The sequence below is a fragment of the Xyrauchen texanus genome, chromosome 11 (assembly GCF_025860055.1).
Source record: "Xyrauchen texanus isolate HMW12.3.18 chromosome 11, RBS_HiC_50CHRs, whole genome shotgun sequence".
NCBI classification, from domain to species: domain Eukaryota; kingdom Metazoa; phylum Chordata; class Actinopteri; order Cypriniformes; family Catostomidae; genus Xyrauchen; species Xyrauchen texanus.
In genome coordinates this window covers 44,191,785-44,206,768 of record NC_068286.1, presented here as the reverse complement: position 1 = coordinate 44,206,768, position 14,984 = coordinate 44,191,785, and the positions used below count along the sequence as shown (strand labels likewise).

General features: G+C 41.5%; 1 protein-coding gene across 1 annotated transcript in view; it reads left to right on the top strand.

Moving 5' to 3' along the window:
- Positions 1–10,781, top strand: part of LOC127651515 (dorsal-ventral patterning tolloid-like protein 1) — a 62,919-nt gene extending 52,138 nt beyond the window's left edge. The window contains exons 19-23 of the mRNA XM_052137384.1: positions 1,016–1,143; positions 5,637–5,850; positions 7,501–7,751; positions 7,883–8,755; positions 9,093–10,781. Coding sequence (XP_051993344.1) covers positions 1,016–1,143; positions 5,637–5,850; positions 7,501–7,751; positions 7,883–8,017 — 728 coding nt within the window. The 3' untranslated portion in view covers positions 8,018–8,755; positions 9,093–10,781. The remainder of the gene's footprint in view (positions 1–1,015; positions 1,144–5,636; positions 5,851–7,500; positions 7,752–7,882; positions 8,756–9,092) is intronic.
- The last annotated feature ends 4,203 nt before the right edge of the window (positions 10,782–14,984 follow it).

Sequence of the window (14,984 nt, the reverse complement as noted above, 5' to 3'; positions counted from 1 at the left end):
GGATATAGAGTATGACCTAGAAACATACACACAGATAATTTCTTTCAAGTCACCTTCATATACTTTCAAACACACACATACACAAACCTGCAGCATGCGAGGTAGCCACACGGGTGTTTGAGGAGCATGTGTGTGTTTGAACACCAGAGGCATACTGTTAAAAATACTTTTTGTTCACTAATGCACTCTGACCTGAGTTTGAGAGGGAAGAATAGAGGCTTAACCAGATTTAGTGCTCGTGTGTGGAGGGGTGGGGGGTTTGGGTGGTTTACAAGGACATTTTTTAGGTTAGAAACTGGTAAATACAAGGGTATTAATGCTATAAATGTGGTTTATGAGGACATTTCTAGTGTCCCCATAATTCAAATAATAAACTATGTTTTTTTTAAACTGTAAAAATGCAGAAAGTTTTTTGTGAGGGTTAGGTTTAGGGTTAGAGGATATAATCTATAATACGTACAGTATAACATTTATTATGTCTGTGGAGAGTCCTCATAAGGATAGAACCAATATATGTGTGTTGTGTGTGTGTGTGTGTGTGTGTTAAAGTGTCATGTCATAGATGTACAAGATGACATTGCAACGGGTCTCAAGTAAGTGTTGCACTGACTAGTCAACTTCTATTGTTGACATGACCTCGGTTGCGCTCATTCTATATGGGACATCAAGAGAAATGTTCATCTTTCCATAATCCGCATGTCATTAGCCTTTATAAAGTAATCTGCAATGGCCAAATATTTTTGCAGACGTGAAAGAACGTGAACATTGGGCCAACTCTTAATTGGGCAAATGCATATGTGACATAACTGTGTTTTGACTTGCAAGCAGTGCTGCCAAGTGATTACAGGTTTTGTATGACAAAATCTCGGTTAACTAGGTTAAGTAGCTCTGCAAGCCTGATTATTTACTCTCATGGGTCACTGTTACCTGAGCTCACTCACATGCTGTTATTGTGCTGGATCACTGTTTGTAATTATCTTTAATGTGTCTTTTCCTTCTCGTTCCTTTTTACTAGCTGAGTGTGAGCACAAGATCCACAGCACGAGTGGAACCATCAGTAGTCCGAATTGGCCTGACAAGTACCCAAGTAGGAAGGAGTGCATCTGGGACATCACCGCCACCCCCGGCCACCGTGTCAAAATCGTGAGTCTTAATTACTATGTGCTGCTTCTGTGTTATATGTTTGGATCTGCTATACGGCCTTAGCGTTAAACACAAACATTTCCTATTTGACATCTCACAAAACAAGCACACAGATCTTTTGCTGTCACTAACCAAACAGAGAAACAGAAGCACTGCGCATGCCAAAGACACATGACAAACACATATACACATGTAATACTATTGTGTCTCTCTCACATTCACAGGCAAATAATCACATTCCTCCGCACTTGTTCTAACTCACACATGCTCACATAAACATGCACACGCATTTAATCTTCTCTCAATCTAACACAAGCCCATATAAACACTCACATGCACAAGAGCCCTTTCCCACATAGACATACACACACACACACAAATACAAAGACGAAATAAAAGAAAACCAATAGATCTTATGAATCACACTGATATGGACACCTGCTGTTTCCTCTACTGTAGATCTGTAACACCTGAGACTTTTACCCTAGCGGCCACTAGAGGTCGCTAGGAGTTTAAGAGACTTTTAGTTTGAAGTTTTGTGTTTACCTTCTTGTGTCTCTGTTCCTGGTTCCTGCCCTGATTGTTCCCAGCTGTATCTCATTTACCTTGTTTGCCCCAGTGTATTTAATGTCCTTTTGTTTGCTCAGTCTTTGTCTGTTGTTGTTCCTGTTAACCTTTGTTCTTTCCCAAGTTTTGGTTTTGTTTTTTTCCCCTGTGTTTTTCTAGTTTTGTATCTGGACAGGTTTTCTTATTCAAAATAAGATTCTCGATCCTCTTTCTCTCAACTCCTTCTTGCAATCGTTACAGAACAATTGAACATCGCTATTGATCTAGCGGCTTTGCAACTGCTGTCTCTCAAACAGGGAGACTTAACCATCGAGCAGTATACTGAGCATTTCTGCAGTCTCGCCCAGGATTTTAATTGGAGAGATATTTGTTTCAAGGACATCTACTGTTTTGGACTCAATAAGCTGCCTGCCTAGAGGCAAGTGTGAACTCTCTTTAGTGGAATTAATTGACTATGCTTTGAGGCTAATATTCTCCCCTGACAATCTGGGGTATGGCGGGAACTCAACGGCCATGCCTGCCACGGTCCGCGAGCTAGTGCCCACACCTGGCATGGTCCACGATCCAGTGCCCACTCCTGCCATGATCGGCGAACCATCACCCATGTCTGCCACGGCCCACGAGCCAGCGCCAATGCATGCCACGGCCCATGAGCTAGTGCCCACATCTGCCACGGACAATGAGCCAGATCCTGAAGCCTCGACTCTCCCAGAACCAGCGCCTGAAGCCTTGTCCGTCCCAGTGCCAGGGTCCTCTGCCCCAGAGGCTGTTCCCACAGCAGTGCTACGGGCCATCCGGAAAAGGAGGAGGAGAAGGGCTCGTACTCCCCAGTCGCTGCCAGTGCTCACGACTACGGAGGTCGTTCCCCTGTCACTGCCATTGTTCATGGCCATGAAGGCTGTTCCCCTGTCACTGCCTGTGCTCATGACCATGGAAGCCATTCCCATGTAACTGCTTGTGCTCACGGCCATCTGAAAGAGGAGGAGAAGCACTCCAACTCCCTAGTCGCTGCCAGCGCTCACGGCCACAGAGGTTGTTCCCCAGCTGCCGTGTGACGTCATACGGTGACTATGAACGTGCCTATCCACTTCTCAGAGGCTGTTAACGAGTCTGTCCACTTTCCCGAGGCTGTCGACGAGCCTCTCCTGCTCCCCCAGGCTGTCGACGAGCCTCTCCTGCTCCCCCAGGCTGTCGACGAGCCTCTCCTGCTCCCCCAGGCTGTCGACGAGCCTGTCCTGTTACCCGAGGCTGTCGACAAGCCTGTCCTGTTACCCGAGGCTGCCCAGTCCCTTCCAGGCTCCCCAGTGCTATGCTTACCTTTTCCATGCTCCCCGGTGCCATGCTCCCCGGTGCCATGCTCCCCTGTGCCATGCTCCCCTGTGCCATGCCCTCCAAGTCCCCAGCTGCTCTGAACTCTGAGCTCTCTGAATCCCCAGAAGTTCTGACCTCTGAGCCTTCCACGGCCTTGTTTGTGCTCACGGCCATCTGAAAGAGGAGGAGAAGGGCTCCAACTCCCCAGTCGCTGCCAGCGCTCACGGCCACAGAGGTTGCTCCCCAGCTGCCGTGTGAAGTCATACGGTGACTATGAGCGTGCCTATCCACTTCCCAGATGCTGTCGATGAGTCTGTCCACTTCTCAGAGGCTGTTGACGAGCCTGTCCACTTCCCCGAGGCTGTCGATGAGCCTCTCCTGTTACCCGAGGCTGCCCAGTCCCTTCCAGGCTCCCCAGTGCTATGCTTACCTTTTCCATGCTCCCCGGTGCCATGCTCCCCGGTGCCATGCTCCCCGGTGCCATGCTCCCCGGTGCCATGCTCCCCGGTGCCATGCTCCCCTGTGCCATGCTCCCCTGTGCCATGCCCTCCAAGTCCCCAGCTGCTCTGAACTCTGAGCTCTCTGAATCCCCAGAAGTTCTGACCTCTGAGCCTTCCACGGCCTTGTTTGTGCTCACGGCCATCTGAAAGAGGAGGAGAAGGGCTCCAACTCCCCAGTCGCTGCCAGCGCTCACGGCCACAGAGGTTGCTCCCCAGCTGCCGTGTGAAGTCATACGGTGACTATGAGCGTGCCTATCCACTTCCCAGATGCTGTCGATGAGTCTGTCCACTTCTCAGAGGCTGTTGACGAGCCTGTCCACTTCCCCGAGGCTGTCGACGAGCCTCTCCTGTTACCCGAGGCTGCCCAGTCCCTTCCAGGCTCCCCAGTGCTATGCTTACCTTTTCCATGCTCCCCAGTGCCATGCTCCCCAGTGCCATGCTCCCCAGTGCCATGCTCCCCAGTGCCATGCTCCCCTGTGCCATGCTCCCCTGTGCCATGCCCTCCAAGTCCCCAGCTGCTCTGAACTCTGAGCTCTCTGAATCCCCAGAAGTTCTGCCCTCCAAGCCTCCACCTCCTGCTGTTCCGCCTGATCTTCCTTGGTCTCTTGGCTGTCTGCCTGATCTGTTCTGGTTTCCTGGCTGTCTGCATGATCAGCCCTGTTCTCCTTGGCCCTCTGGCCAACCGCTTGATCTGTCCTGGCCTCCTTGATCTGCCCTGGTCTCCTGACTGTTCGCCTGATCTGCCCTGCCCTGCATAGTCTCCTGGTTCACTTCAGTCTTCGGACACCCCATTCATCCCACCTTTGGACGCCTGGTCAGTTTTGCCCTCTCGTTTCCCCTGTGCTTTCTTGGACTGCCGGTTTCATGATGTTCTGCTCCTTCCATGAACAATTTTTTTTGGTGTTATGTTTAGGAGCGCCAAGAGTCGCTCCTTAAAGGGGGGCTATGTAACACCAGGGAACCAGAGGTCGCTAGGAGTTAAAGAGACTTTTAGATTTAAGTTTTGTGTTTACCTTTTTGTGTCTGTTCCTGGTTCCTGCCCTGATTTTTCCCAGCTGTATCTTGTTAACCTTGTTTGCCCCAGTGTATATAATGCCAGTCACACTTTTTTTCTTATTAAATGTAAAACTGCATTTAGATCCTCTTTCTCTTAACTCCTGCTTGCAGACGTTACAATATATAAATTCTCAGCTATGACCTTGCTGTCCCCCAGCACTCTGAACATTTGGTGATTCTCAATTACTCACATCTATCTGCCTTGAGACCTCAGGCAGTGACAGCAAGTGAAGTCACACAAATTAGATGAGGAAGAAGAGATTTTGTGAGTGTATTGTTTTAGGGTGCATTAGAGCTATTAACACATCACATCATAAACAATTTATCATCTCATAATTGCTTTTATTGCTCTGTCTGTGTGTAGTGCTAAAGTTACGATGACTGATATAAACCGTTTACTCAATGTTAATGGTTCAGGTGTTTGCGCATGATCCAACACAACCCATTTTAAAGTTTTAAGATTAAGATTTGCTCAGCCCAGCCTATAAAACCCAGCCTCTGCTCAACCCAGCCCATAAGCCCCTATAAATGCCCAGGTATACTTCATTGTTGCGTGTAAAAGCTGGACTTCAATTTTTACTGTTGCCATTTGGACCCTTTTCACACTTCCAGGTTTTGGAAAGCAGAAGTAAACAATTACAGGTAAACTTTGATAGCGGTGAATCAGAGATCATAGCAGTTTAAATTTTTGCTCACCCATTTGCTACAATATCAACAGAAAAATAGCACTATTACATTTCCACAACTTTCCAAATGAAGAAAAACTAGTGAGCGATGGATTACGACGAATTTGCCATAATATGCTCTTTCTCGCTCAGGAGTTAGATCAGAAATCACATCGCATCTGTTTTGTCACTGACACAGAGAAGATAGTCACAACTGCCGAGAAAAACTTCCCAGACCAGAGCCAAACAAGTTATGTTTGTCAAATATGTTAAATATGCTAGATTTCAAATGAAAGAGAAAGCTGAAAGGTGTATTTGTTAGCTTTGTACTGTTGGAAATTATTTCCTCTTGTGTTCACTATTTCTGTTTTCCTGTCTCTTTCTGTGTTTGCAGTCTTTTAATGAGTTTGAGATCGAGCAGCACCAGGAATGTGCATACGATCACCTTGAGGCCTTTGATGGTGACTCGGACAAGGAACCCATCCTGAGCCGTCTGTGTGGCAGTAAGATTCCAGAACCGCTCATCTCCACGGGCAACAAGATGTACCTGCACTTCATCTCTGACGCCTCAGTGCAGAGGAAAGGCTTTCAGGCCACTCATTCCACTGGTAACTACCATGTCTTCTATGTGTCTGATATTTTGGGATATTTTGATATTAAGGATCAGGTGTGAATCTTCTGATCTCATAGCATGCTTACAGTGTAGCAGAGCCCTCTAGTGGATCATTACTTCACTAAATATTGATTAGTGCCATAATAAAGGATATTTCTTATCCTCAATTAAAAACTTTAACAAATGATTTGCACATTTTTCTGTTATTAATCATGATTAATCATGGTACATAACACATTACAACAAAATAAAAAATAATATAATCATAAACATATTTATAATATATTTACTTTATACTTTGTCTCAAAGAACTTGCAAGGAATTGGTTAGTCATCGTTTATTTTAATTATTTAAATATTTACTTTAAAATGAAGTCAAGAAAGACATATAAGTTCTAGCAAATGTTTACAGTATAAATCATTGATGCGAAGTATATGTATACAGTATATACCATACAATCAGTGGACATGCTGTAATGAAAATATGGGCAAAATCTTCTGCCATTTTACAGTGTAACGTAAACTTAACACTTACTAAACATTTACATTTTTATTTTTTATTTTTTATAATAGGATCAAATGGGGAGATTCAATTAATATAAAACTTTATTGGCAAGAGAACCTTAAGTATACTGTACATTGCCAATGCATTATTAGACACTTTACATACAGATAGATATAAAACATATTGAATGCTGAAGTTTAATTTGCTTATAACTATTATTTTCTAGTTAGTTTAGTCTGCAGATCTGAATTGAGGTAAATTTCAAAAATGTTCACACTCACCTGAAAAGAGAAGAGCCCTATTTTATAGGGATTACAACTGATAACAGTAGTGTAAGTGAACAGAACTGTTCATAACATTTCTACAACATACTCACTATAATACTGTAAACTCTATCAGCACTACTGGGACTTGATTCAATACCTGAACACAAAAGTAATTGAAGTAACATTAATTATTAGTGATATGTTAAACATGTTTATTTGGAAACAAGGGCTCACACATTGGTTAAGCGGAACATTGCACTTCTCGAGATTTATTTTAAGATTTGGAAAAGTAAAACAAATTCTGTGTGATAGTGAAGGGTCATTATCAGTATAAATTTTTAATCAGTGATGACCATTAACTCTTTCCCCGCCAAACACGGAATTTTCCGGGTATCCGTGTTTTAGGTGGTATACGGTAAGGAAGACCCGCGCGCATGTTTTGAAAGAGTACGCAACTCTTTGATCAAAGAAACAGACTGCGATCGTCTCAAACGTAAAGAAGTGGAACACCATACTAATACTAAAGCACTTGTTTGATAAAAATGCCTTTTTCTCAGCTTTTTGTCCGAAATGTTGTTTTTGACAAAACCTACCTCTGTTCAAGTGGCAATAGAAAAAGAACACATGAAGATAAAATAAAATCGTTTTTTTTGCCTAAAAGCAGAGGCTCAGATCTTTATTTTGTTATATAGCATCTTCATATATTCATGGAAGAAAATATTCTGCGGGCCATTAATATTTAGCAAAAATCGTCAAAAACCCTGGCGGTGGCTGGCAACTTTTTTTTAAAACGCTGGCGGGGAAAGAGTTAATAACACAATGTGTGTGTGTGTGTGTGTGTGTGTGTGTGTGTGTGTGTGTGTGTTTCTGTTTAGAGTGTGGCGGCAGGCTGAAAGCAGAAGCACGGCAGAAGAACCTGTATTCTCATGCTCAGTTTGGGGATAATAACTATCCCGGCCACACCGACTGTGAGTGGCTCATAACGTCAGAGTCAGGTTATGGCATAGAGCTCACCTTCACTACCTTTGAGGTAGAGGAGGAAGCCGACTGCGGGTATGACTACATCGAACTTTACGATGGCTACGACAACGGAGCGCACAAACTCGGACGCTTTTGTGGATCTGGGGTAAGAGCAGTATGTTTCTGTGTTTGTAGAGTAGTTGCCTCTGTTTCTATCAAAAAGAGAAAACACTTTTTGTTTTCAAATTGCCTTGAGCACCTTGTATTTCTTCTGCTGACCCTTCTCTCTGTGTTTAGCCTCGTGAGGAGCTTTACTCTGCTGGCGGTGCCGCGTTGATCCATTTCCACACAGATGACACAATCAGTAAGAAAGGTTTCCATATTCGCTACACTAGTACAAAGTTCCAGGAGGAGTTACATACACACAAGTAACAGCTTCTGCAGAGGTGAGAGAGACTCGAAAGGGACTGATGACAAAGGAATTATGTGTTACAACACAAAGGAGAAAACGGACTCCAGAAAACTATAAAAAATATCGATTAATTTCTGTCAATCAAAGACCCTCCCATTATGTAATTCCTGCATTGGATTTGCCTCTTCGTAACATATGCTCAATGGAAGTGCTGTCATTTTGACTCATTGACCAATCGGCTGCTCTTATTTATGGAGAAGATTCGCCCACTGGAGCACAGAGATACTCTGCATAGGACCAGTACATTAAATCCATCCTATGATCTATGAAACCACATTCCCCTGAAATACACACATATACACTCAAACACAAGAACTGTTTTTGTTGGCTCACTGTTCTTCAGACAAAAAAAAGGTGATATATAGATGTGATGGAAAATTAAGCTATAGAACTCATGTGTGCGTGTTTGCATGTGTTGTGACGTTCTGAAAAACATGGATAGTCTGGCTGCTGATGCTGCACCACACTGTACCTCAACGTGTGTGTGTGTGTGTGTGTGTGTGTGTGTGTGTGTGTGTGTGTGTGTGTGTATTTATCACTTTGTGGGGACCAAATGTCCCCATAAGGATAGTAAAACTCGAAATGTTTGACCTTGTGGGGACATTTTGTCGGTCCCCATGAGGAAAACAGCTTATAAATCATACTAAATTATGTTTTTTGAAAATGTAAAAATGCAGAAAGTTTTCTGTGAGGGTTAGGTTTAGGATAGGGTTAGGTTTAGGGATAGAATATAAAGTTTGTACAGTATAAAAACCATTATGTCTATGGAAAGTCCCCATAAAACATGGAAACACAACATGTGTGTGTGTGTGTGTGTGTGTGTGTGTGTGTGTGTGTGTGTGTGTGTGTGTGAGAGCGTGTATTTATCACTTTGTGGGGACCAAATGTCCCCATAAGGATAGTAAAACCCGAAATTGTTGACCTTGTGGGGACATTTTGTTGGTCCCCATGAGGAAAACAGCTTATAAATCATACTAAATTATGTTTTTTGAAAATGTAAAAATGCAGAATGTTTTCTGTGAGGGTTAGGTTTAGGGGTAGGGTTAGGTTTAGTGGATAGAATATAAAGTTTGTACAGTATAAAAAACATTATGTCTATGGAAAGTCCCCATAAAACATGGAAACACAACATGTGTGTGTGTGTGTGTGTGTGTGTGTGTGTGTGTGTGTGTGTGTGTGTGTGTGTGAGAGAGAAAGATGACTGAGGCCTTCAAATACCAGCCTGTTGATCAGAACTCATTCAAGTGTTTTATTATTATTTGGCCATCATTTTACAGTTGTTCTGTACTGCAGGAGCAATTTTCTTTCCATCAAAAGTGCAAAAGTTCAAGGCATTCAAGTATTAAAATGGACACTAATCAGTGATGTGTAGCCCTATTTCACAATAAGCTTCCTTACATACTGTATACTGTATGTAGCCTATTTCTTATGTCTGCTGTGACAGACATAAGCAATTCAAAGTGAGTTTTCACTTTAAGATAATACCATGTGCTCTACTCATGTTGAATAACCATGTTAAGAAGGATGGTTGTTTGATTTCTGTATTATTTGTTTTGTGTACACGAAAGGTTTGTACTTCATTTTTCCAATGGTGAAGCCAATCTTTCATTTGCAGTAACAGCTCTTGGATCAAAAATTATGAACATAAAACATCCCATAAGCAGGAAATTATGGCATACAGCTTTGCATAAAATGTTATGTCCGTTACAGCTGTGACAACTGACTACAACCACCATAACCCTGTGCGCTTTAAATGCACTTATAACAGATTATAAATAAGACTGTATGGAACTGTGTGCTTTAATTCAATTCTCCAAGTAAGTTAATGCATTTTACTTCAAATGAACCCATGAGCAGTACCAATGGAGCAGCATTTGAGTAAAAAGACTTAGAGAAAGCTCACTCAAAATGGAAATTTCACAAACTCATTGCAAGGGAATGTTCTCTGATGCTACATTCCCAATAGGTTTTCTCTGCGTCTGAAACGTTCCCTGCTTGGAAAACATCGCAGATGGCAAAGCAATCGCAGTTGAAGGGAATTCCTATGGTGCTATTCAGTGTCTCAAAAAACAAACAAAAAGAAAGACAATTCCCATGAGGCAATGCCCCAATCATTCAGTGAATGTGTTGGTGCAATGGAGAGGCAACGCTGAAATAATGTTGCTTATTAACAGAAAGAACATTGAAAAACTTCTCACAGCATTGACAGCACGAGTGTTGTGGAGTAAAAATGATTGCCTTAGAACCAAAATGTACATTCTTGCACATGATGATGTTTCCGTAGATAAATGTTGTTGTTGTTGTTGTTGTTTTGAAATTATGATTATATTTTATTGATATTAAGTTTAAATAATTTTTTTATGTTAAAAAAAAGAGGCTCAAACAGACTGACCTGAAGTTGTCCCCTTTTGTCCAGTTTAATACACAAACATCCCTCCTCAAACACCAGATTTGAATGCTTTAAAGTCTGCAGTTGGACACTGCGTGAACTGTGATTATATGTGTGCATCTGTTCGTCACTTGACCTGTGCTGAGGGTTAGACAGACACATCACAGGTCATGTGACTGCTGTGCATGTTTCTGTATGTGCCAACCTCCTGTTAAGTAACCTCTTGATGAACTATGACATGACATTGTGACACATGATTTTATTTTCCTGTTTCAGTGTCAGTCTAATTAAAAAAGGACACTGCACTGGCAACAGTGATTAAATTCATTTCAGGTCAACAAATTGTCTGGTCTTGTTTTTACTGTCTCCCTCTCTTCCATTCTTGTTGTATGTAAGACACATTATTCCAATATTCCTCCAGAAATGCCACCACCCTGACTGACAGCAAAACGATCAAGGGACACTCTGCCCCCCCAGACTGATAGCGAAATGTTCAACGGTGCCCCTCCTAAACATTCAAGTGCCCCACCAAAGATCGCATCCTAGTACCGGCCCTGCATTGTGACTGTTTTTGATCGTTTCATTACAAAGAGAAACTATGGGAAACAATTATGAAGATGTTCAAGAAATGTTAACAGACCTGAATGTCATTAAAATCATTCGGCTTCAGTATTTTAATCTTTATTTTTAAATGTACCGTTTCGCAACAAGAATGGGTTCTTGATGCCCAACTTTACTTAAAGGTGCACTCAGTAACTTTTTGCTCATGTCATCTTGGACTTACAGCGACACCTAATGGTGTGGATGCAGCATCATTCTAAATCAATAGTTTCCAGTTTCCAATTTACAGATTCCATTGTAGAAATTCACTTTTCACAATCAGCCATGATTCATTTAATCCAATAGTGAAAGTGTCCAATGACAAGACAGTTACTGAGATTAAGCTAGTAAGTAGTATTCAGCTGGTTAGGGTGGGTTAGCGTGATTCTAAAATGGCAGCCCCCATGAGGGTGCCACTGCCGATGCAGCTTTTATAAGGTTACTGATATGACTGGAGTCCTCATCTCACGTGAGTGCTCATGATTTTATACATATGTTAATTTCTTTAGGAGTAAAAGTAAAGTGCACCTTTAAAGAGAGAGCTAACACTTCTGTGATAGTAATTTGCACAGTTACTGTCCAACACTTACAACAAAATGCAAAAAATTGGCATTATATCAATTGCCACACACATGCCATACACCTTAAGTGTGATGGGAATATACCATGCCATTTGAATGTCATTTTGTCATGCAGTGTGTCTGGAGCTGCAGAGTGCAGAACACTGATGTCCTGATAATGATGATTTCTCGATGGCACGACAAGAACATGCACCAGTCCCTAGCCCTTCACTAGCAATTATCCTGCTGTTGCATGAACTGTGCCATCAAAAGCAGCCTTTTAAGAGCCCTCCAAAAACATGGCACTGGCTCAGAATCTCTAATAAAATAAAGACTTACACTATGTGTGATTTAAACAGTTTGTTGCTTGCAAACAAAAAATATTTAGTGAGAATACAAAGCTACTTTTGAATGGCTGCCAGTGGAGAAAAAAGCATTCTGGCCCCTAGAATGAATGATGTAATCATCGTATCAAAATGCACAGGCTAATTGGGCCAAGCTAAACCTTGACTCCTTAGCACTAACTAAACAGACCCTCACAATGTATTGTTTACTTTTATAAATATATTTATTTAGTTGTATAGAATTTTAAAGATCTTAAATTGACCTTGATCAATGTTGTTGTGACATGTACAGGTACGTGTGCGTGTGCGTTGAGAAGCTAAAGTGGATTAGCTTGTGGAGACTTACATGAGCCATATGGTGAGAGTGAGATCACCTTGACTAACAAGAAGCACCTTTACATTTGCTTTCTATCACACACAAGCAAACAGCCATAAACACTTACAATATCTCTTACACTGATTGTAAATAATTTGTGGAAGAACAAAAACAATGCTGCATTTCAGCATTTTAAATTAGTATTATTATTTTGTATAATGTTCAGAACTTCATTTGCATTTCATTTTAACGATTTAAATTATGTATTATAATTTATTTGTACATTATAATGTAACTGACATTAGGGCTGAACACACAGTCAAAATGTCTGCAAACAGCAATCTCATAAAATGGCCACCAGGTGGATGTCTACTCTTTAAAATACACAAGGTATGCCTACATGGACACACTGGAACTGATCAATTGACGGTCTCGTAAATATATATATTTTAGAAGTCTAGTTGTGTTTTTGTGCCTTAAAGAATTAGGGGAGTCTTTTCTGGGTTGTTATTTGAAGTATAGACACACACAAGAAACCTCATGTCAAGTGTAAACTGGTTGTTCTCGCATGATTTTGCTTTAGCACCAAGATTTTTCTTGAGACATCAACTGAGTGGTGAGCCAGCACAGTGCCAAATGCAAGCCGGAATTAATCAGAGGCTATTTAGCCTGAGACAGAGCACTTGTATGAAAATGGGAGAAATTGGAACACACAATATGGCGGATGTAGAAAAGAGAGTCCCGCCTTACACAAAAAAGAACCAATTACCTTTTAGAAACAGACATCACCTATCAGTAAGCTCGATAACTTGCATGCGCATTAGCTGGATCAGCCTGAAAAGTAGTGTTTTAGCGTGATCTGAACTATATAGAAACACAATTTATGACACCATTGTTGTCAGGTTTTACTGCTGATTTTAAATATATACTTTCATCATTTCATTTTGACCAATTGTTATGGAGATTTCGGTCTTTCCCCATTCAAGAAGATAGGAGCTGTACTTTTATGCCTGTTGTATCCATAGGAATAGCTGCCTGTGAGGTTTCCAAAGATGGCTGTAGAGTTGACTGACTTGCCTTGAAAGAGACTTTCAGATCGTGCATGTTATCCTAAATATGTACGATTATATGGCTATTTTTCATTTGATATTATTTGCACTGAGCATTGTTTTCCCATGCAATCCGCGACCCTTTCAGGATGAACTCCCCACCCACCAGAACCACTGGTGTAAATAACAGAAAATTCATCAAGCTTTCTTGCAGATTAATTTCTGTGTTTGTGTCTATGTTAGTGTTTTTCAGCTGTATTGATTGACTTGCTTTTCTTCTATTGTCCTAGGTTCGTGGATTCATCCTTTTTCTTTCACCCTCATTCTGTCTAGGTAATTGCTCAGAGATAACATTGTGATTTTAATTGGATTTTTTTCCCTCTACACTAAAAGGTCCCTTTTGATAGCCACATTGATTGGCCAACAAACCTTCTGTTTTAGAAAGCAATTAAAATTGTCCCTTTTTTAGTATGCTGTCTTTACAATAATGCACAGTTGTTATAACAGGTGGATATAACCTCGGAAGCTTATTCACTGATGTCAGACTGAATGCGAACATGTCATTGTACTACCGTAGATGTTATTGTAGCGATAATTACCTTTCCTCATTCTGTCTCTCTCGGTTTCTTTCTCTGCCCCATGTCTCTGTTTGTGTCTGTGTGTGTCTTGTTGTTTCATTAGTTTGTATTGATAAATGGATCAGGAGATTTAAGTGGATGAGTTGCATTGATCTGTGCAAAACACACATACACACCACCTCCGTACACAACAGTTTCAGAGGAGAACAACCTCTCCGTTTTACCCAATCTCTCTTCTCTCTTCCTCATGTTCCCACGCTTTCTTTCCGGACACCTTCCTCTTTTTAGTCATGATCATGATTACACTCTTTTACTGCCAGTAAAAGCCTTTTATCACCCACCTATCGGATAACTGGAAAGCACCATTATACCAACACAATCACACAAACGGATTCCAGGAAGCACACCCTGATTCTCTTTACACTCTTTGTTCCTGCTATTTTGGGGCTCTTGACCTTCTCAGTGTGTGGATCAATCTCTCCCACCTAATAGACAAAGAAACCAAGATATTCCTGTAAAGATATTAAACAAATTAGAACAAAATTCAGTCTTAAGCCTGTTGTAAAACATGTCAGGCTTCAGATATTTCTCTAAATGATTCAACAACATATCAAGATGTGGTCTGGCAAGCATCAAATCCATTAACAGAAACATATTGGCGGCATTGTTCACATGGCTCACATACGGTTTGTGACGGAGTACCTTTTTGTACATTTTTATTGCATTTGCATCTGAAACCCAAATCAATCTTGCCATTGCATGTGGTTTATTCAGCAATAAGGTACATGACTGTCTCTTTACGTGCTCAATTCAACAAAGTGACATCTGTCTTTAAGTGTGCCATCAAGTAGTTACAAACTATAACTCTCTCTGGTCATCTATTTGCTCTGGTTTCAAGGCAATGCTGGAAATACTTTATGACCCAATGCAATTCCACCTCCATCACTTGTCTACTGGGAACTGTAGACACACGTACACACAAATAGATCAATACGAGCCCTAGGGAAGGTTCGGGAAAGTATTTTGCATTTACAGTCAAATCTGCGCCTGGGTAAAAACCTATTTTAAAAATGTTCTGATAAAAACTGCAC